Below are 23,179 nucleotides of genomic sequence, written 5' to 3'. Positions count from 1 at the left end.
TCCGTTTGATATATATTTGTGTGTATATATATATTTCGGATAAATATCAAATAATATTTTATATACTTGTGTGTATATATAAATATTATTTTGCGATATTAAATTGATTTTGGTTCATTATCACCAACATTTTTTGTCATTTCCAGTGGTCTTCTTCATCATTCAGCTTTGACGTCTGAAGATTGCAACTTCATCATCCTCATTCGCCTCTCTGTTGTCACACATTTCCTCTTACTCGTCGCAGCCGGAGAACAGCCAACGACGGGTGTGCAGTTGGACTACTAACCCTCTTCGGCTCCAACCCCTCTCTCTCCTATGTTCTCTTCAATTCTAATCTCGATTCCGTCCCCACCGAGCCCGCCCGGCCACCCTTCAAATCTAGCGACCTTTGATGCTAATTTTTCAAGAATGGTTGGTTGGAACGACATTGGCGGTAATGGAGGAAAGAACACAGTTAGGTTCTTCTTAAACCACCCACACTAGTCAATTCCGCAGGTGGGGGCGGCGGTGTTCTCGCAAGGCGGAGCATTTTCTTAGAGGGAACCCCTTCACTAATTCAATTTGGTGGGAGTATAAATTTTGGGGTTAAAATTGCGAAACAGAAGAAAAATGAAGAGCTCAAATCTCCAGACTACATCAATTAGCCATCGACATCCATAACTAAAACAACTACTGTGCCATTCATTTCCCACTCTGTTCTGACGGTGTCGACAACTACTGAGCCCCTCCCCCCCCCCCCCCCCCCCCAAAAAAAGATCTTCTCTCTCATTTTCGCTGTCAAACCAAATCCTTATCCTCACCGTGAATATATAAGTTATTGTGAGTACAAATCCAGACGCGGAGGTGAAAATTGGTACCGGATGAGGACGGTCAGCAGGTGGAGGCTTCGAATCTGGAGCGAAGGTCAAAATCGGTAAGGTAGAAGAGAGAGGTAGTGAAACGCCGACGATGGATTATAATTATTTTTTTTTTTTTGCTCTTTTTTTATTTAAAAAAAAAACTGTAATAATTATAAGACATTGTAAATTGACATTGTATTTAAATTTAACCTAAAGGCAGATTTAAATGCAAACTTAAGGTCCATAAATCATAGTCTGAATAAAGGTTTGTTAATCAAAGCAAATGATATGTGAGATAAATGTTTGGAGTAAACACTATTGGATCACGCTATAACGGTGACAGCTCTGATGTTAGTGATAATGACAGTAAGTCTGAAAGTAAAAGAAGGCCAAACATCCTATGAAGGTGCAAGGTGCTGTTCAGAAAGTGCATAAATGTTATTTTTGTAACAAACCTGGGCACAAGAAGGCTGTATGCCTGAAGAGGATAACTTGGATGGAAGAGGAAAATATACATTCAACTCTAGTATGCTTTGAATCCAATTTTATTGAGGTTCCTTCTATTACTTGGTGGTTAGACATTGGTGCTACAACACATGTTTCTAATATTATGCAAGCTTTCTTATGTTTCAGCATCAAAGAGAAAATGAAAAGTTTCTTTTCGTGGGAAATAGGATGAAAGCTAGAATTTAAGGTATTGGAACTTACAGAATTAAGCTGGATACAGGTTTTGTGCCTTAATCTTGAGAATTATCTGTATGTTCCAGATTGTTTTAGAAATCTTGTTTCAACAGCTAGGTTGGAAACATTGGGTTTTACTTTAAGATTGGAGACAAATGTTCGTATCAACAAAAAACCTTTTATAGTTATGGTGTTTTGTTGGATACACTATATTGTTTCAATCTTAATGATGGATTTGTTAATTCCTTGTTTAATGTTATGAGTGATATTTGTGTTAAAAAGAGTGCACCAAAAGAATCTTCAGCTGACTTGTGGCATAAAAGGCTTTGTCATATATCTAAAGAAAGGATATTGAGACTTATTAAGGTTGGAATTTTGTCTCAATTGGATTTTACTGACTGGAATGATGCATGTGCCGATTGCATAAAGGTAAAAGCAAGTCAGACATGTATCAGTACACTCAGCCACAAGAAGCTCAAGATTACTTGATTTAATACATACAGATATTTGTGGTCCTTTTTTTGATGTTCCGTCTTGGGGCGGTGATAAATACTTTATTACCTTTATTGATAATGATTATGAGTACTGTTACATCTATTTACTGCGTGAAAGATCTCAGTCTGTGGATGTCCTAGAGACATTCATATTTGAAGTTGAGAGTCTTAAATAGAAAGGTAAAGGCAATTATATATATCATATCAAGGTTATGAGTATTATGGGAAAACATCAAAAGTTGGGCAAATTCCCAGCCCATTTAAGAAATTCCTCGAATCTAAGGGCATTTGTGAGCAATACACAATGCCAAACACACCATAACAAAATGGTGTGGCTGAAAGGTGAAATCGTACTCTAAGGTAAATGGTTAGGAGTATGGTCAATAAATGTACATTGTCTTGTTCATTGTGGATATATGCATTAAGGACAACAACATACTTACTCAATAGGGTTCTTAGTAAGGCTGTTTCTAAAACACCTTATGAACTGTGGACAAGAAGGAAACCTAGTTTGGGGCATCTTCATAGTTGGGGGTTATAAAGCTGAAGTGAGGATATATATAATCCAAATGAAAATAAATTAGATTCCAAAAATCATTAATGTTTATTTCATTGGATATTTAGAAAGATCTAAAGGGTACATGTTTATTGTCCTAATCATAAGTACGAGGATTGTGTCTGGTGATGCTCGCTTCATTTAAAATGGCGAAGTCCGTGGGAGTGTGAGAGCTCGTAATGTTGAGATTAAGGAGTCATTGATGGATCTAGATTCATTAAATGATCCTTTTTCCTATTGCTGCAATGTAGCCTTATGAAAATACTTTGGAACAATAGCAACTAGATGCTCCAATTCCACATGAAGAAGCTATTGTAAATGAAGATGAAGTTGAAACTCAAGCTGATGATCAAGTGCAACCTCAACATGAAGTGGCATGAAGGAGATCTACTAGACAGAAAAGATCAGCCATTCCTGATGTCTAATGACTACATTGTTTGTGCACTTGAGCATGAAAGTGACTTGAGCATTAATAATAATCTAGTCTCGTTTAACCAAGCCATACAGGATAATAATTCTCCTTGAGAATTATTTTGGCTTTGGTGGCTCATTCTGATCTTGAGCTCCACCAAATGGTTGTTAAAATTGCCTTTCTGGATGGTAAATTAAAAGAGGAAATGTGCATGGATCAGCCGCAAGGCTTCATGACCACATGAAAGGAAAATCTGGTATGTAGATTGAAGAAGTCGATCTATGGATTAAAACATGCTTCTAGACAGTGGTACTTGAAATTGTCATTTGGTTTCACTGTTGATCGGTGTATCTACATGATGGATTAATGGAAGCAAATTTGTAATCCTAGTATTACATGTTAAACGACATTCTTCTAGCTGCTAATGATAAATGGATGTTTTGTGATGTTAAGGAATATATTTCTAAGAACTTTGGAATGAATGATATGGGTGAGGCTTCATATGTGATTGGAATAGAAATATTCCATGATAGATCACATGGGATTTTAGGTTCATCCTAGAAGGCTCACATTAATAAAATTTTAGAAAGATATAAACTGAAAAACTACAAAGAAGGTCCTGCGATACTTACAAGGCACTAAGGACCACATACTCACATTTAAAAGAACGAAAAACCTGGAGGTTATAGGTTATTCGGACTCAGACTATGCCGGATGTGTGGATACCTGAAAATTCACATTCGGATATATTTTTCCACTTGCTCATGGAGCAATATCTTGGATGAGTGCGAAGGAGCCTGTCATTGCTACTTCCACTATGGAGCTAAATTTTGTAGCATGCTTTGAGACTACAATTCAATAATCATGGCTGCGTAATTTCATTTCTGGTTTGGGCATTGTCGACACTATAGCCAAACCATTGAGGATTCATTGTGATAACATGACAGCTATGTTCTTCTCAAAGAATGACAGATATACTAGAGGTGCCAAACACATGGATTTGAAATTTCTATCTATTAAGGAGAATGTACAAAATCAAAATAGTATCAATAGTGCATATTGGCACCAATCTTATGATCACCGATCTGTTGACTAAGGGATTGGCGCCATGACCTTCATTGACCATGTTGGAAGGATGAGCATACTGGTAAAGTCCTTGTATAACGGTTAACTCTACCATACATGTATGGATTTATGTGTGATTGGCACATCAGGTTGATGATACTCTTAGATATCTATTCATGTTTTGATTTTGTTATGATTTATGTTGATCACTTATTTATGCATAATTCATAAGTGATAACAATGGTCTTGTTTAAGACAAAAGGAATAAGGTACTTTCAGATTTTACCTTATTATTATGGTTTGAATTCTTATTAACTATGATACATGGAAGGGAGCGGGACGCTATGTTAGGCCTGTAACCGCCATGATTCGGTTAATAAAGTTCGATAAGGTTGTGGCTTTTACATTTTCATATTAAGTGAGCTCAAATTAAGGATTGAAAATTGTAAAGTCACGCTTATATGAATCAAGTGGGAGATTGTTAGAAATAATTTATTCCTAACGTTGATTCATATAATAAAGGTGTCACACTTATATGAATCAAGTGGGAGACTGTTAGAAATAATTATTTCCTAACACTGATTTATATAATAAAAGTTGTAATTCCATAAGGTACTCACGGTGATGATTAGTGATGTGTAAAGACGGAATTACTGGGTGAAATCACCCCCCCCCCCCTCTCATTCTGTTAAAATTTAAGTTTATAAGGGTTAAAAGATGTATAATGGAAAAAGGTTATGAGTTTCCCAAAAGGATGTTTCATATTCCTAAAGGGATTTCTATTCCTAAAAAGGAAGTTTCCCATTCCTCTTGAAAGAAGGTTTCTCATCACATCTATAAATACCTAGGAAAACTCTAGGGATCTAGACGGTTTCAAGTCTCTAAGTTTTATAGTCTCCATATCATCAGGAGGTGATTAAAGTATACGGATCAGAGGTGAGACATTATATTCTTGATTCAATCAATTTAAAGATTACATCTCCAACGGAACACGTAAGTTCGATCTTCTCTATTTAATTAAAAATTCATGATCATGAACATTGTTTAGTTGATTGATTTAATTAATTTACATGCTATCTATGGTTAATTGTGCTTCCACATTTAAGTTATAGCGCATAAATGATTATTTAACATTATGCTCCCCTTGGCTGCACGTCCACATTTCTTGGATTGGTTAGCTGAAAATATGACAAGGATTTCCTTTACAGGTTGCTCACCGTCTACTGAAAAATATGGGGAGCGAGAAACAAATTGGTATGGCAAAATCTGAAGCTACATGTTTGATGTTTATGGAAGCTTGAAGATATGTTCACAGCCACCAAGATGTAGTGTCCACAAACAATACAATTGAGAAGTGGAAAAAAACCACCCCCGGGACCCTCAAACTCAATGTGGATGCGGCAAACGATTCCAACACTAAATCTACTGGTTTTGGATGCATCCTTAGAGACTAAGATGGCAAGTTTGTAGTTGCGATGGATAAGAAGTGGAAAGGCTATTAACATCCCAAACTGGCTAAGGCAATTGGTATTCAGGAGGCACTAAATGGATCAAAAGTATGAATATCCAGTCCGTCTATGTGGAGTCGGATGCACTGTTGGTCATTAAAGGATTAGACATCCTCACTTGTATTATTTCTTCTTTTGATCTTGTTATTGAGGACATTAGAAGGCTAGCTAGTGATTTTATTATTATTATTTTTTAAATGCTAGCTAGTGATTTAATAACATTAGCTTTAAATTTGGTAAACAATCCACAAATATGGTTCATGTTAGGGAAATCGTATTCATTGTGGATCGTAAGGAGTGAAGGAATGATCCTCCCCCCTCTCTTCTTTATGTTATTTCTGCTGATACCTATTAATGAACTTTTTTTTTTTAAGAGTCATTATTCAATGAACCATAAATAAAAAAGTACATTTTTAATATACTAAAAATAAATTATTTGTTTATATAAAGTACATTTTTTTAGTACTGAAAGTACATTATTTAAATAATGTACATTCAGTATACAAATAATGTACTTTTAATATATTAAAAATGCACATTGTATTCATGGTCCACACAAAAAATTGCCGCAAATTATACATGGACCAGGGCAAGCATTGTGGACCTTGGTCCAAATATAACTTTAAGATTCTATACATGTAGTTAACCGTTTTTGTATTGTAAATAAATTGAACGACACATCACATGGTATAATAGTAATTACATACACATAAACTATTAACTACATGTACAAAATATGTTAACTGTAGACACATAACATGTTAAACAACATCTTATGTGTTTGTAGTTAATATATTATGTATTTGCAGTTAACAATTTATGTGTATGTAATTATGAATTATGATTTTATGTGTTTGTATACAAAATGTATTAATTACATACATATTTTGAATTAAGATTTAGAATGCAATCAATATTAATCCTGGCCTATGGTATAACAATTGGTGGTGAATGAGGGCATTAAAAAGCATCACTATGGTTTATGCAACCTTACAAGTTACAACTCTTTGTAGTAGTGAGTAGTGAGGGGCCAAAAAGAGAAGTAAATTAGACAAAAGAGGAGCAGGCATTAGTAACCTGACAATTACACATTCTTCTACTCTTGGGTGTTAAAGTAGGCGTAATTGATTTGGGAAAACGTAAGTCCTAACTTTTATTCATATTTTAATTTGGGAAAATGACACTTTTTACCCCTGAGTTATATACTTATAGCACTTTTTTTCCCTCAATTATTTAGATAAGCACATTAGCCCCCTCAATTATTTTAAAAGTGGTGTCTTTTCCCCCTGATATATTAAATTGACATTTATACCCTTAAAGTAAACATTTTATTTATTTTACTACTCTAACAAATTATTGCGTATACGTAGGGATGACCACAGTTCGGTTTGAATTGAACCGGATACTAAAGCAATCGAATTAATAGTTTTCGATTATAATTCAGATCTAGAATCCAATATTTAAATGTCAATTTATTTAAATTATGTATCAAAAAAATTGAATCTTGAACCGTGAACCGGCGGTTCCGGATCCGATTCGCGATTTTGAACCGTCTTTATTTTAAAATTTTATTTTTTATTTTAAAATAGTTTAAATTCAACAATAAATGTATTTTATTTTTTCAGTTCGGAACATGAACCGTCCGTTCCGGTTCACGATTTTAATAAACTCTAAATATCGAATTTCGATTCTAAATTGTAATTGAAATATTTCGGTTTGGTTGCTATAGTGTTTGTTTGGTTTGAACCAAATTATGGTCATAATTTGTTGGAGAAAAAAATAAATTAAATATTTAGTTTAAGGATAAATATGTCCATTTAACATTTTAGGTGAAAAAACAGCCACTTCAATAATTTAGGAAAAAAATATGCTATAGGTATATAACTCAGGGGGGAAAAGTGTCATTTTCCCTTTTAATTTTGAACGCTTGATAGATATTTTACACGCTGGGCGCTCGCTAATCATATTTTATTTTTATTTTATGGTGCCGGCGGTTAAGGTATAACGGAACACACGAGTCGCGCGCGTGGTGTTCAGGCCTCTACCTCCGGGCTCCAGGCTCTACACCCACATCTCGTATTCTTTCTGCCGTGTCGTTGTGGCTCCCCAGGTTTTGTCGGCCGGCTTCACTTGTAAGTTTGTAACCTGCAACTCTTTCCTTCCGTTCCGCTTCTCTCTCTCTCTCTCTGCGCCTTTAATGTTCAGTACTGCCATTTTTATTTTCACTCTTGTCCATTTCGAAACAGTTCTTTGAGTCTAATCTCTCTATTTTTCGTCTTCTTCATTGGATTATTGTTTCCTACCCACACTGTATTTGTCAGTGTTATTGCATATATACCTCCTTTCCTGTATGGTTTGATTTTTTGATTGATTTTAAAGAAAAAACAGTCGAAACCAATGGCTATGACGGAGAACAAGAATGGCAAAGATGTGATCCGATTGGAGCGCGAGTCTGTAATTCCAATCCTCAAGCCTAAGCTTATCATGACTCTTGCCGATCTCATTGGTAATTCCTATTGCTAGCTAGCAGCTTCCTCTTTTTCCTGCTGCATTTTCTAAAATTATTTGTTTTTCTTGTACGGAGCCACGGAGGTGAACATTCTAATAACAATAATATGTGAAAATTGTTTCTTTCTTGATTTGATTTATGTGCGGAGGTCCTATACCTACTTCCTTCCTTATTTGCCTTTTTGCAGAACATTCTTCTGACCGTGCTGAATTTTTGAAGCTCTGCAAAAGGGTTGAGTACACAATTCGTGCCTGGTATCTCTTGCAGTTTGAGGATCTCATGGTAATACTAGTATCTGTTTTCTTGTAACATTCCATTTCATTTTGCTTCTACATTTCCTTGTGATTATTGTTGGATTGCAGCAACTCTACTCCTTATTTGATCCTGTGTATGGCGCGCAAAAACTGGAACAGCAGAACTTGAGTTCAGATGAAGTTGACATTCTTGAACAGAATTTCTTGACTTACTTATTTCAGGTAGGATAACACCCTCTGCCTAGAATACTGTGGGGTTCTTGGGTTGTACAACTCTGTGTAAGAGATTAAAAAAAAAAAAATTACTTACCTAAGTTAAAATTTTAGTATGATTAGGGACACTAAGTTTCTTTAATTGCCCTGGACATAAAACTCATGGCACTCCTGCTACTTTGTTACAATATTATTCCTTTTATCAAAGAATCTCTTCATTTCATTCTTGATGTCAAGATTCATGTTTGACTGTAATTCTCTGCCTGTTTTCTCATGTATTCCCGTATGTCTACTTTGGCCCCTACATGTTCTGATTTTTGTCTGAATTAATTATTCTATTAGAGGGAACAAAACCATTCTATGCCAAATGACAAATTATCATTTTTCCCAATAACAAATTTATGATATCTTTTCCTACTCTGGTAGTGTCATATTATTAAATTTGTATCATCCTCTAGTAGCTTTGATCCCTTATTTTCCTCTATTTGGTTGGGTGCACAGCGGAGAAGGAATCTTTGAAGTTCTATGACCTTCTCATTCTTTTCCACTCTTCATGATTCTCTTTTCTTTTACTAATGTGCAGATAATGGATAAAAGCAACTTTAAAATAGCAACTGATGAGGAGATTGAGGTTGCACAGTCTGGGCAGTATCTTCTAAATCTTCCCATCACAGTTGATGAATCTAAGGTTTGTAATTGCATATATTTGTTCTAAGAACAATTTCTGCAGTTTTTCACTTTTACTGTATTTAGTATGTGCTGTCTATGCAATTTGAGTTACAATTTTTGGTGAGTGCAGCTTAACAAAAAAATTTTGAAGAAGTACTTTGCAGAGCATCCTACGGAAAATCTGCCTGAATTTGCTGATAAGGTATTTGTCTAGTTATAGCTGGAAAGTATAAAGTTCTATAAGAAGCTTTAGCCTATGTTATAAAGTTCTAAGAAACATTACTGTTTTATAGTCTGAATAAATTTTATTTGCTACATTGATGTGAATATAAACATCATATTTGATGTTCAATCGCAGACATTTACAGTTTACCTTTCTCTTATCTGAACTACCCCATGCCCCCATCAACATGATTAGATTTACTGTTGAAATTCATGTGATTGTCATCTCCACCAATTGGGTACTTCTCTCCCCTACCTTTATTGTCTTCATTTCTTGGATATTTCTCTCTATGTGTGGAAGCATTCACTAGTCATTCGAAGACTAACTTTCATCTTGATAACAACAAATTTGTCGTCTGTCATGTAATTTGATAATCATGATGAACATGAAGAGTTTGGTGATGCTACTGAATTCTTGTCTGTGTTTTAAAACAAATTTTCAGTATGTAATCTTCCGACGAGGAATTGGTATTGACAGGACAACTGATTACTTTTTCATGGAAAAAGTAGACATGCTGATTGCACGCTTGTGGGGTTGGCTTTTGAAAAAAACAAGGTAAGTGATGTTTTGCAGACTTTAGTTTGATTAATTAGATTACTTGAACTTACTGGCGTTGAATTATGAATGAGGTCTTCTTGTCTCGACTCATAGTGGATATGTGTAAGAGTTCATGCTTTTTTGTTCCCCTCTTTTTACTTGGTCCCTCTTGTTGTGTCTATAAAATCGCAACTTATGCTTCCTCTCTTCTCTCCCTCCCCCCCAACCCTGTTTTTTGGGATGGGGGATTTGGATGGGGAGGAGTGTATGGTTTCAGGTTAGATGCATTGTTTAGGAGATCAAAGAGATCAAGGAGACGACAAAGAGAAGATCCAAAAAAGGATGATGAAATCATTAATGAAATTGAGGATGAGGACTTATATGTTGAACGCATCCGTATCGAGAATCTGGAAATCAGGTTTTAATTGTATCCAACTCAAAAAACATTGTCCATATTCTCAGCAGTGATGTCAAATTTAGAGTATGACCACCATGTGGTCAACCAATATGATGTCTGAAAGCCATATACAAATGTGTTAAAACTATTATTTGTAGGGTTTCTTTTTTATGATCAGACCTTAATCCCTTGCAGCTTTTATGCACAACTATGTTAACTTTTGAGTTCCTGACACTAATTATAATTTGATGTTTAATTTTCTCCATGCAGTTTCCGTAATCTCCTTAGCAAGATTACAATTCAAGAACCAACTTTTGATAGGATAATTGTTGTTTACAGGTACTTACTCTTGCTTCTTTTATCATACTTTTTGAAGCACAACTGATTTTAATCTTTTGTTACTTTAAATTCCATTATTTGGATTTTGGACAGAATTATTTCAATTCTTTGTAATGTTAAGTGCACATTAAACAGCTCTGTTATATCATATTGTCATTAATGAGCTACAATGGTGATTTTACAGACTAGCAACTTCTAGAACAAAATCAGAACGAGGAATATATGTGAAGCATTTCAAGAACATTCCTATGGCTGACATGGAGATTGTCCTGGTGTGTATATTTTGTTATGCGCTTTTGTAACTTGAGCATGTTCTGTATGTGTTCTCTTAGGTGTACTTCTAACTTGGTTCTGCATTACTGTCACCTTGTTCCATCTGATTTAGTTCCCCACTCTACTTTCTTCTGTAGCCGGAGAAAAAGAATCCAGGTCTCACTCCAATGGATTGGGTCAAATTCCTTGCTTCTGCTGTGGTTGGGCTGGTTAGAAACTTAACCTTTTTATATCTGAGCAAGCATCAGTTTTGTTTTAAAATACATTTCCTTCTTTTTCTCCTTGATGGATGTATGTTTTGATGTTCTTTCAGGTAGCAGTTGTGGGTTCAGTTGAATTGCCAAAAGCTGATCTTTGGGTCATGCTTGCTATTCTCTCCACTGTGATTGGATATATTGCAAAGACATACTTCACGTTAAGTGTTCTCCTTGTTATTATTAATCCCTCCTCCACATTATGTATGCGGCAATTGTGTTTGGCACAATTTTTAAGAAAACAAATAATGTGTGATTTGTTTTCTTCCAAATTTGTCCTTCTAAAAAGAAGTAAATTTGGGCCTACTTTGAAAATTTAAAAGAACTAAAGGGTAAATTGGGAAAAGTTAAAAAGTATTTAAATTAGGAAAATCAACATTATTTTCAGTCGGACTAAAAAGGATAATACAATAAATTAAGTGGGATGGGGGAGTATTATTTTAATATATATTACATATGGACATGTATATTTATATACATGCAGTTATTTGTTACTATCCTTATTTCTTATAATGGTCACATCCTGTCATTTACTGGATTGAATTTGGGAATATATTTGTTGGGTAAAAAAGTATCCCAGTGTTTAAGTAAGGTCAACATCTTTCTATTCTGTGTTTCTGCTCCTCATCTTTGCTTTAATTTCATCTCATAATAAACACTATAGCACAATCATATTAACTTTATTTGTTCTTGTGTCCATTCTGCCTACATTAATAGGTTGACTAGTCACAGAGCATAGAAATAAAGAAAACTAATGGTAAAATCAAAAGTTAGTGCTTTGTATAATGCCAAGGACCTTGTGGTCCAATGGCACCAAGTTGCTCCTTCATATGGGAGGTTGTGGGATCGAGCCTCAGTGGAGGTGATATTGACTCTTTGTGCTTTAATAGGTTGAGAAAATAGTTATGAATAGATACGGCATTGTAATAGAGTTAGTAGTATTCAAAAATAAAAACACAAGAGTTAATGTGCTATGCTCAAATGCCAAATTGATAATTGAAATAGAGTTAATGTGCTATGCTCAAATGCCAAATTGATAATTGATTTCACTTTCACCTAAGTGGATGAGAACAACATCACAATTGGCTCATATAGTGTTAGATATGAGTGTCTAGCACAATTTTTTTTAAAAAAATTATTCTTCTATTTTGAAGTTTTGAAGTGCCCAACATTAGTCTCAGGTAAGTTACCTGATGCAACGTGCTCATCCTCTAGATATGTCCTGGTTGACCTCTCTGGGGGTGTTCGTTCGGTTAACCGAACCGTTTTAACCGAAGTTTGTAAACCTTTAACCGTTAACCGAACCGAAGTTTGTGTTACCAAATTAACTGAATCAAAAAAAATTCGGTTAATCAGTCGGCTAACCGATTAATCGAACTTTTTAAAGCTAATATTTAAAATTCTAAAAATAATACCTATAATAATAAATATTACATATAATAATAATTTTGATTTCTAATTTTAGTGGAGACGAGAGCAGTATGGTTACATACTTACATTTAACATTATATATTCATTATATATATATATATATATATATATATATATATATATATATATATATATATATATATATATATATATATTTAAAACTTCGGTTAATCGACACTTTCGAACCGAATTAACCGTTAACCAAAGTTTTAAAAATCCTTTAACCATTAACCGAACCGAAAAAGTTCGGTTAAAAAACGGTTAACCGAACTTTGTCAGTTCGGTCGGTTAACCGAAAATTATCCGAAGTTTGCACACCCCTATCTCTAGTTGTACTGACCTTTTTGTGTAAATGATAATTTCATTGTTGTTGTTCATTGCTTGTACTCTATTTTCATATTATTGAAATTGTTGATTGTGAGTTAGATCCTCTCAACCTATATACAGATTCCAACAAAACATGGCTACATATCAGAACCTCATTACACAGTCGATGTATGACAAACAACTAGATAGTGGAAGGGGCACTCTACTCCACTTGTGTGATGACGTGATTCAACAAGAAGTATGTTGCAGCGCTGAACTTCTTCTACCTTTTATTCTTTTTCACATTTTGTTAATCTTCCTTTTCTATTATTTGTTTTTTGCCACTTAGATGACTAGGTTGCCAACTGCAAGGATCTAGTTTATACTAGTAAATTTATTCGAGGCTATGACCAATGTAGTACTTGTTTGGCACAGATTAATCTGGGCTTATCTACTCCAAAAAGTAGAATCTGCCCCAAACTCTAAAAATATTAAAAGGCTTTAAGGGGTAGAAAGGAGGTCAATGCATCTTTTTCAGGGAGCTCCAAGTTGAGGTTTATTAAAAAAAAAAAAAAGGTCTATTGTTCAAGAAGCACTACAGGAGCTGAATGGTGGAATAGAATCTATGTAGAATGCTGAGTCAGTTATTTGTTCTGATTTTTCCATGATCTTAAATATGGCCTGAAGTATTGGACAAAATTAACTACTGTTACTTTAATAATATCATGTTTCAAATGCACAGGTAAAGGAGGTTATAATCTCATTCTTCATATTGATGGAGCAGGGGAAATCTACCTTGCAGGTATCTTCTTTTTTTTTTTCTGTTCTTTCCTTACATGATTATATTTATCTCAAGTAACTTAAACCCCGTAAAATAAGAATAAATAAATCCTTAAAAAGTACCTTTCTTTATATTTTTTCCACAGTTCAATTTACATGTAGCTGACCGACATGTTTCAAGTAAATAAATACGGATTTCAGAGTGTATTTATGTTATTGTTTCTCTAGAGTAACTGAAAATTGAGAATAGGAATAGGTGTGAATGCCCAATTTCAAATGCTTTGAGACAGGGTTGTCTTCGATATTTAGGCAAAAAAATTGTTACTCTAAATGTTGCATAAAAATTGAAGTATGACCTGAAACTTTGAATGATGGTCATCTCAGGATCTTGATCTGCGCTGTGAAGAACTAATAAAAGAAGAATTTGGTGTAAGCTGCAACTTTGATGTAGATGATGCGGTTCAAAAGTTAGAGAAGTTGGGCATTGTTAGTCGGGTAAGATGGCTTTGTGTTTTTTTTTCCCTGATTTAGGCTGGATTTAAGTAGTGGCTATTTTGGTTCAACCTAATACTTGCGCATGCCATCAAATTATATATATATATTGATAAAATGTTGTTGTTGTTGTGTTATGATGAATGTAGGATACAATTGGAAGGTACTTCTGTGTAGGTCTTAAGCGAGCTAATGAGATTATTGGGACTACTACAGAAGAGCTTGTCCTCAAAGCCAAACAGGGAACCATTTCTTCTTGATGATGTATAGTCAGTCGTCTACTACTACTACTAGAGAGAAGAGATAAGAAGACCTCCTCCCTCCTATTCAAGTGTTTAGGCAAATTTGAGGATCCGAATCACAGATGAGATGGATTGAATAATAATGTGTGTTTGCCCTGTACTTTCTGTGTCAGCTTTAGCTTTTTCTTTGACACTTTTATCTGTAAAATCTTTTTTTTTTTTTTAATGTTTTCTATAACACAGAAAATCTTATTTCTTTAAATGATAGTTGTATAGGTAGCATCTTGGATTGCATCAAAAGTCAAAACCCACCTGCTTTTTAGTCTTGGTTATTAACTGCAAAATCTTATACAGAATGAGAGGTTTAATTTGGAGGACAATCAAATAAACTTTGGTGTAATATTTATTACCCACAAATAAAATGATTGCTTTGAACAAGAAAGATTCATTCATTCATTCTATAATAAGAATAATAATACATTTATGAGAAGGGAAAAAAATAAAAATAATAATAATGATTCATACAGCTGCTGTTTTTTACAATTATGGAACAGCTGGGTGGGGGTCTTATTATTTTAAAGCCCTGAAAAGCTGGCTTCCAAGGGTCACAACTGGGGTTCCTTCCCCCATCATAGTAGTCAAGCTCATTTCTTTCTCAAGTATGCGATCTAATTCTGTGACCACATAACTCATGCCCGCTCGCCTTTCACTCGAAGGCTCCACACACCGAACCATCAACTCAACAAATTCTTCCATGCCTTGTGCCGTGAAGCTATTGCCCAATTTTTGATCAATGATGGTGGATATGCTGCCCGAATCTTGATGATTTTCCACCTACAAATCATCATGCATATAATAATAACAATGTAAATGCAGGTTTGCAATGGGTACGAATGAATGAATGAATACCCACCCATTCAACTATGTTCCCATCTGTGCTCGAAGACAGTAAATCCATTGCTTCCTGCCCGCTTACTAGCTCCAAAAGAAATACTCCAAAACTGTAAACATCACTTTTCTCTGAGAAACGCCGAAACTCTCTTACCCTACATAACACAGGTGAAAACAGAAACACGTGATCAACTCTAGAATAGATATTAATAAGTAGGATTAGTTTCTTTTCATAGACAAGAGGCTGATATCATTCATAAATTCATTATCAACATCCTTTCATAATTCAATCACATATCCTTCTCAAGAGGAAGCAAAAAAAACATAGCCTTGTATTTGTAATCTGGGTAAAATATTAATCAAAGAATATCTAGAGAACTTACTCTGGTGCGAGGAAAATTTCATCAGCTGTGATGGAAGAGGATGGGCCTGCAACATCAAATCTTCCAAGAAAATTGCGAACCCCTGCGTCTGCCACCTTAGCAATGAAGTTTTCATCTACAAGAACATTCCCCGTCTTGAAATCCTTATGAATTAAACGAGGACTTTGGGAGTGAAGATGCTCCAAACCTGCTTATTATGTAATGTTATTACAAGTAAAAGCCTTGAAATAAAACAAAATAACAAATAACCAAGAAGAACACAAACCAACTCATAGGACTGATATGGGGGTGGTGGTATTTCTTTATCAAAAGAAAAGATAAACCGGTACCAGGAAAGCCAAAAATGCTCACTGATTTTGCAGAGGATCACCTTTAGCTGCCCCTATAGCTATTGAAAGCCTATGCTTGAATTCAAGCCTCTCCCGTGAAACATGAGCAGCACCTGCAGAAGCAGGTTAACCCAAACAAGTTAAGGGATGGTGGTCAAAGGCAAACAAAGCATTGGAGTACAATGACAGGAGGACAGGGAAGTTTGACTTTAAATGATTACCATACAAGTGAATGGATACACTCCCATTCGGTATGTACTCATACACAAGTATCTGTTGCTTGTTTTCCTGGCAGTAACCCAAGAGAGTGACTAAATTCCGGTGTTGAATAGATGAGAGATACCGAGCCTGATACAAAAAAGCAATCTTAGGAGAAATCACAAAATGGTGAAGATAGACAGATTCAATTCATTCTCTCTCTCTCTTTATTTTAAGTACATTGCAGTAACTTTGTTGCACTTAATAGGATAGGTGTTTACTGCATTATAGGTTCATAATAGACAGGAAAAGAAATAATTGGCATTTTGGAATTTATGAGTTGTTAGGAATATGTTATCATTCTGCTGATGAGAGATATACGGTGAAGAGGCCAGCACAAAAGACTACTTCATTCGGTTTTTGAATGTCATTTCTAGAATCTAATTTGGCATCCAAAGGAAGAAATATAAAGAAAACACATACCAGATACAGTACAATGGCATACAATTGATATCAGCTTCTCCAAAAGTTTAAGAACACAACTAGCAAATTTTCAATTCATTATAAACAAATACAGCTGTGTTAAAAAGGATGAATAAGAAAACATTGCAAGTAGTTTGTTTGAATTTTCACTTTGGCCCTGGATCTTAGAAATCTATCAATCTATTAGATAAATGTTTGCTACTGAAATGCCCAAAGACCAAAAATACCTCATCAATGAACTCTTGAGTAGGGGCACCTGGCCGCTTTTTAATTGCTACAAGCATTCCATCCTGAAGCAAACCTTTGTACACCTCTCCAAATTTTCCTTGGCCAATTAAATTCCTATCACTAAAATCTTTGGTTGCCAAAGATAGTTCTTGGAATTGAAAGCACCTTGCACCCCGTAAGGTCAACAACTCAGTTCCAACTGCTCTTCCAACTGCACATTAAAAAATAATTAAAAAGGCAAAATCAGTGAAAATAGGTGGTTTTGAGTTTTGTTAGCATAGCATAGATTACCATCACCCTGAGCAGATGGATCAGAAGATCCGGTCTCAGAAGTTCTGGAAATTCTCCTGCGAAGAGAAAGCCAGAAGAAGCAGATGATAAGTAGAATGACCCCCAGTAATGTTGCGGCTCCTGCAGCACCTCCTATAATTGCTGCAAGAGTCTTTGACATTTGGTTTGAGAGGCGCAAAGTTGACAAATCTTGAGATATATACTAAGACGCATTGAAACTGAAACCAAAAAAAAAAAAAAAAAAAAGTATGGGTGGTGTACATAATAATAATAAGCATAAAGGGGGAACAAAATTGCAACTTTAAGCAGGTAGGTAGCTTGCCTAGATTGGGTGTGGGTATCTTCCAGTCATAGTCTAAAACTTGAATCTACTCAGTGTATATATATTGGGTGACACTCAATTAAGAAAGATAGATAATAATGTGGATGTGATGGCATGTGGCAGGAACAGTTAGTTAATTTAAGAGTAGAGAATAGTGAGAGATTGTGAATGAAAGGCATATATCATAATCAATCCCCTTGATCTCATAACAGTTTCGGGAGGCAATGAATTTAGCAGTTGAAGAAGAATGAATGAATGAATGAATGAATGAATGGTGTGAGCGAGGGAATCTCAAACTGAGATTTCAAAGAAAGAGTTTAGTGAATGCAGATTGAAATTAGAATAATAGAAAAAAATAGGATAAAAGAAGAAGAAATGAAGGAAAATGAGAAAGAATGAAGCAGAAACCTGAGAGAAGGAGTGCGGAAGCAGAGATCCCGAACTTGATTTGGTAGAGAGAGTAGAAACCTGAGAGTCACCCACACCCACACCCACATTCAATCTTACTATGTAGTATGTACTGTAATAAATAACAATCTCAAGTCTCAAGTCTCCTCCTCCACTTAAGTATAAAAAAAGACAACATCCCCATGTACTACTGCTCCGCTAACTCACCCTGCCTTCAATTCCTTCCCGACCCCGGGAAACAACAAAACAAATCACCTTCCACTCTATTCTTCCTTCTTCCTTCTTCCTTCCTAGGGCAACATTATACATTTTTTGGTTATTTAGTTGTAGCTCTTTCTTAAAATCAACTGGTGATAAATAAATGGACTATAAACTCGACCGACCCCAACACTATGATTCCATCTTTTTTTTTTTTTTTCTCTCATGTTCAGTTGAGTTATCATGATTTATATCTTCCAAATGCTCTGTCGGGTGGGGGTGTGGGGGCCTTAGGGTTGGTGTTCAACCTTTTGGAAGAATGATTCCATCTTTTTTACCATAATTATTCACTATTTAATATTTATTGTGCTAATATTTATATAATAAACAATAATTTTTTTTTTAAAAAAAAAAAACTTCTATTGATATGTCAAAGATTTTAACAATAATAATAATTAAAAAAATGGTCTGTGTGACTTTATTCATCAAATAAATTCTTCCAAGTAAATACAAACACCTTTATTTCATTTCTTTTGATGACAAGAGAAATTTATAATCATCATCCAAATGTGTGCATTAAATAAATATTACTTTTATGTAAAACATGCAAACCATACAAAAAGGTAAATCGTAAATATTAATTGTTGAAAGCCCACAACTGCTATCTTAAATTAATTTATGTTTCTCATGACTAAATTGGTTTAAACCATCATAAGCATCAAACTTGAGCCCATGTAGTTATATAATTGTTTAAAAACAAAAAAAAAATGGACAGGGAAGTTGGGATGTCCTTGGCCTGCTGTGACTGTACATACATGCGTATTAACATTTTTATAATGTTGGAGTAGAAAAAATAACAAATGTGATTAGTAGTAGTTAGTTCATATTATGTAAGTAAATCAATACCGTGACGCACAATTCATTTTATAATTAAGAAGACAACAAACATTTGTTATGATGTTTTATTTATTAAAAAAAATAAAAAAGAAGAAAATGGTGGGGGAAGAGAAAATGATGAAAGTGTAGGTGTAGGTGGAGGAGGAAGAGGAAACAAACAATTTGCCGACAGAAAGGGATCTGGCGCCGACACAAATTCCAGGCCAGGGCCTGAAGGAGGAGCCAAACCCTTTTTATTATAATTCAATTACACCACATTAACCCCTCTCAAAAATATAAACTAAAATAAAACAACACTCCCCCCTGTCTGTTTCTCACTCTCTCTCATTCAACTAAATAACTTTACTTGGGGTAACCCATCTAAAAATGACAAGAGATCCACTCTTATAATCACAAAGTTACGAGTTTAAATTTTTGTTCCTTTAATTTGAGCTGGTCAGATGTGAGAAATTTAGGGTGTGTTTGGTTGGTGGGTTTTGTCCATAAGAATGGGTATGAAAGTGATTGTTGTTGTTTGGTTGATAGGTTTTTAAAACAGGGTTTCGAATACCCCATCAATTGAAAAACCCATACCCAAATAATATAAGGGTTTCATTCCCTTATTCATTCTCAAGCACTACTATTAGTAACCATTCCCATTCCACCCTACTACCAAACATGTTAAATACTTTCACCAAAACTCATTACCATTACCAAGTATTTGATACCCATTCCGATTCCGATTCCTACGTGCGAACCAAACACACCTTTAGGGTGTGTTTGGTTTGTGGGTTTTGCCCATAGGAATGGGTATGAAATTGATTGTTGTTGTTTGGTTGATAGGTTTTTAGAACACTACTATGGGTTTCGAATACCCCATCAATTGAAAAACTCATACCCAAATACAATAAGGGTTTCATTCCCTTATTCATTTTCAAGCACTACTATTAGTAACAATTCCCATTCCACCATACTACCAAACATGTTAAATACTTTCACCAAAACCCATTACCATTACCAAGTATTTGATACCCATTCCGATTCCGATTTCTATGTGCGAACCAAACACATCCTTAGTATTCCTTCTACTCCATTTTATGTGTTCTACTTACTATTTATTAGTTAAACTAACTCTTTATTTTTCGTTTATTTTCTTGTTTATTTGTACTTATTTTTAAATTTGATTTTTTTTTTTTTGTGTTTAATAAGATTTTTAGTATAATTTATAAATATATAAATTTTGTATATTAATATTAAATTTAATATTATGAAAAATTAAATTTAAAAAAAAAAACTCTAGTCAAAACTCGTTAATCAAACTAGATATATAAAATGTGATGGAAGGGATATGATTTACTTTCCTATGGTCTTGACAGAATTCATCCAAAAAATAATAATAACTTTAGTTGGTACGTTTGGCAGTAGGAACAGAGTAACATCTATGAGAAAAGAAGTAAAGATACGGAGAAGTGATGTAGTAGTGGAGATGCTTCGAAAGTCTCTACTCTCTTGGACTTGGAGTTTAGCAACTTTTACTACAAAACTTGAAACAAATATTAATCATTACTCTATTTAACTACTTAACAACTACGGAGTACTATTAACCTCAATCTTTTTGGTCATGCCTAATCACCTATCTACTTTTACCATTTTCTTGTTTAACTCATCAAATGTATTCACAAATACAAATTTTCAAAGGCCCATTAGAAAATGACTTTTTACCCCATATATATATATATATATATATATATATATATATATATATATATATATATATATTGCGCACACTGACACACAAACAAACAATTTTGCATGGTCTACATTAAAATTTGATTTTTTTTTAAAGTAACGAGAGAAACCAACTATTCAAACAAAAAAAAAATCAATAGGTTACTCCCAGTCTCCCATTAGGAGTCGAACTTAGAATCTTGTGGTTACCAAATCACAATCCAATTAACTTATTACGTACGATTATCCCATTTTAGATAAGATTTGAGTTTTATCATTGTGAATAAAGTAACAAATTCTATAAAAATTCATTTTTAAATGCTACCTCATATCGATTTAACTTTAACTAACAAAACTTGATATAATTATTAGATATTGTGAATTATGATACTAAAAAAGTGTTTTTTTTTTTTTTATTACGATAAAAATATAATGAACTGTAAATAAATTGAGCTAAACAAAGAGTATATATATAGCATATTATAGTTGAGAGTAAATGACAATCCATAAAAAACAAGTAGATGAATAACAAATACAAGCAAAGAGTATAAAGGGGAAAAAAGAAAGGCAATATATATAGTAGTGGTACTACTACTGCCGGCTGGCAAAACGGCTGCCTGTTGCCCACGCCATGTGCTCTGCCTTCCCCAATATTTTTTTTCTCATTTTTTTTCCCTTTCTTAGAGCATTTTTTTTTGAGGAGTTTTTGTGAATGTGATTAAAAAAGAGAGGAGGAAAAGAGAAAAAAAAATTAATATGACACTTAAAAAAAAAAAAGATTCTTAACGCGCTAGCCGGCACGTACATTACACGCGCCCCGCTTAGCTTTGCTGTGCGCGAACAATTTCCCTTGTTCCTTTGATCAAAACACTGTTTCAAAAACTTATTGTTGCAGAGGAACTATTTTTTCCTTTCTTGCTTTCTCTCTCCACCATATCATCACTCAGTGTTTCAAAAATCACTAAATATGCACTAATAAGGGTGCTCTTAGCTCTGGTGTACCATTTCAATAAAAATAGTTAATTTCATATTTTGTCATAAATTTATAGATGCCAGTTTATTTTTAGTCTTTCTTTTTCAGAACATTTCCTTTAGTCCTATTATTATTATTATTATTATTATTATTATTATTATTATTATTATTATTATATTTTTACCCCTCGTCAACAAAATCGTTGAAATGTCGTTAAATATAAAGACATCTTGATTTTTTTAAAAAGATAGAGTGGGTTGACCCGCTATATTTTTATTTTTATTTTCTTGAAAAAAATCATAATTGAAGACTTAAATGCCCGTGTATTTTAACGAATGACAAAAAATAATCATGACACAATAATACTAAAACCAAATAAGAATTTCTAAAAAAAATATATAAAAAGTGAATTGTCATTTACAAATCTAGAGTAAAAATAGAATTAATTCATAATAATTAGAAAAAAACGCAATATTAAAATAATAAAAGCACCTAAACTTTTTAAAAAATTAACACAATTACACATCAATCTTGAACGTCTCACCCCTTCTTTCTTGAAAATTAGACGAGTGTTAATCACATAAATATGTTTGGACTGATACCTTATTACAATAATACTAAATTTATAGAGTTAATACCCAAAATCGTCCTCGACTATTGTGATTTTTCTCAATTTCGTCCTAAACGACTTTAGTGACTTAATATCGTCCCAGACTTTTGTGTTTCGCTCAATTTAGTCCCAGACTTTTGTATTTTTGCTCAATTTAGTCCCTCATTTGTTATTCTGTCCATTTGGTGTTAAATAAATAGACAATTCAGTAATTTTAATATTGGCATCTCTTTACTCATAGACATGTGAACTGTGAAATCCTTTTTTTTTTTTACGAATTACTCTCAGAATTACTCCTAAAACTGCGAATATAAAATTTGATTTGCAGGTCCGGGAGTAATTCTGGGTGTAATTCGTACAAGAAAGAGAAATTTCGCACTTCACAAGTTGAAAGTAAAGAGAGATCAATATTGACATTACTGAATTGTCCCTTTATTTAACACCAATTTGACGGAATAACAAATGGAGGACTAAATTGAGCGAAACACAAAAGTCTGGGACGATATTAGGTCACCAAAGTCGTTTAGGACGAAATTGAGAAAAACCACTATAGTCGAGGACGATTTTGGGTATTAACTCTAAATTTATATAACTCCTTATCAAGTTATTTTTCTATAAAATTGTCAAAGGTCCTGTTTGGTAAAATAGTTAACATATTAGTTAATTTTGACTTATTTGACCATTATTCATTGTTTAATTTGGTTAAACAATTAATATGAGTGTTTGATTAATTAGTTTTTTTTTGTAACAAGTTATTATTATTTTTTTCTTTTTTTCTTTTAACAAA

At 33.9% G+C, this 23,179-nt stretch overlaps 2 protein-coding genes across 5 annotated transcripts; one reads left to right on the top strand and one right to left on the bottom strand.

The window, feature by feature from the left end:
- The first annotated feature begins 7,533 nt into the window (after window positions 1-7,533).
- Window positions 7,534-14,749, top strand: LOC109181704. 2 transcript variants are annotated; one of them, XM_019332705.1, is made up of 16 exons: window positions 7,534-7,687; window positions 7,944-8,061; window positions 8,252-8,346; window positions 8,427-8,540; window positions 9,115-9,219; window positions 9,331-9,402; window positions 9,866-9,978; window positions 10,238-10,378; window positions 10,628-10,696; window positions 10,881-10,968; window positions 11,107-11,178; window positions 11,283-11,383; window positions 13,102-13,219; window positions 13,703-13,762; window positions 14,125-14,235; window positions 14,382-14,749. In XM_019332705.1, exons 2-16 carry the CDS (start codon window positions 7,953-7,955, stop codon window positions 14,490-14,492), a joined length of 1,479 nt encoding a protein of 492 aa, XP_019188250.1. In that variant the 5' UTR covers window positions 7,534-7,687; window positions 7,944-7,952; the 3' UTR covers window positions 14,493-14,749. The 2 variants fall into 2 exon arrangements, with proteins under 2 accessions (XP_019188250.1, XP_019187522.1); XM_019331977.1 differs by having other exon boundaries at window positions 7,564-7,687; window positions 7,935-8,061.
- A 185-nt stretch (window positions 14,750-14,934) lies between these two features.
- On the bottom strand, window positions 14,935-18,111 carry LOC109183142 (receptor-like protein kinase THESEUS 1). 3 transcript variants are annotated; one of them, XM_019334565.1, is made up of 8 exons: window positions 18,008-18,111; window positions 17,278-17,333; window positions 16,986-17,197; window positions 16,299-16,425; window positions 16,119-16,190; window positions 15,749-15,935; window positions 15,388-15,520; window positions 14,935-15,308 (listed from the first exon to the last, which is right to left on the bottom strand). In XM_019334565.1, exons 1-8 carry the CDS (start codon window positions 18,094-18,096, stop codon window positions 15,045-15,047), a joined length of 1,140 nt encoding a protein of 379 aa, XP_019190110.1. In that variant the 5' UTR covers window positions 18,097-18,111; the 3' UTR covers window positions 14,935-15,044. The 3 variants fall into 3 exon arrangements, with proteins under 3 accessions (XP_019190110.1, XP_019189096.1, XP_019189581.1); XM_019333551.1 differs by having other exon boundaries at window positions 17,278-17,495; window positions 18,008-18,102; XM_019334036.1 differs by having other exon boundaries at window positions 17,284-17,495; window positions 18,008-18,102.
- Between the last annotated feature and the right edge of the window lie 5,068 nt (window positions 18,112-23,179).

This window comes from Ipomoea nil, unplaced genomic scaffold, assembly GCF_001879475.1.
Source record: "Ipomoea nil cultivar Tokyo-kokei standard unplaced genomic scaffold, Asagao_1.1 scaffold0019, whole genome shotgun sequence".
Taxonomy (NCBI): domain Eukaryota; kingdom Viridiplantae; phylum Streptophyta; class Magnoliopsida; order Solanales; family Convolvulaceae; genus Ipomoea; species Ipomoea nil.
Note: the sequence above shows the minus strand (reverse complement) of the source record. Positions and strands in the feature narration are given on the sequence as shown.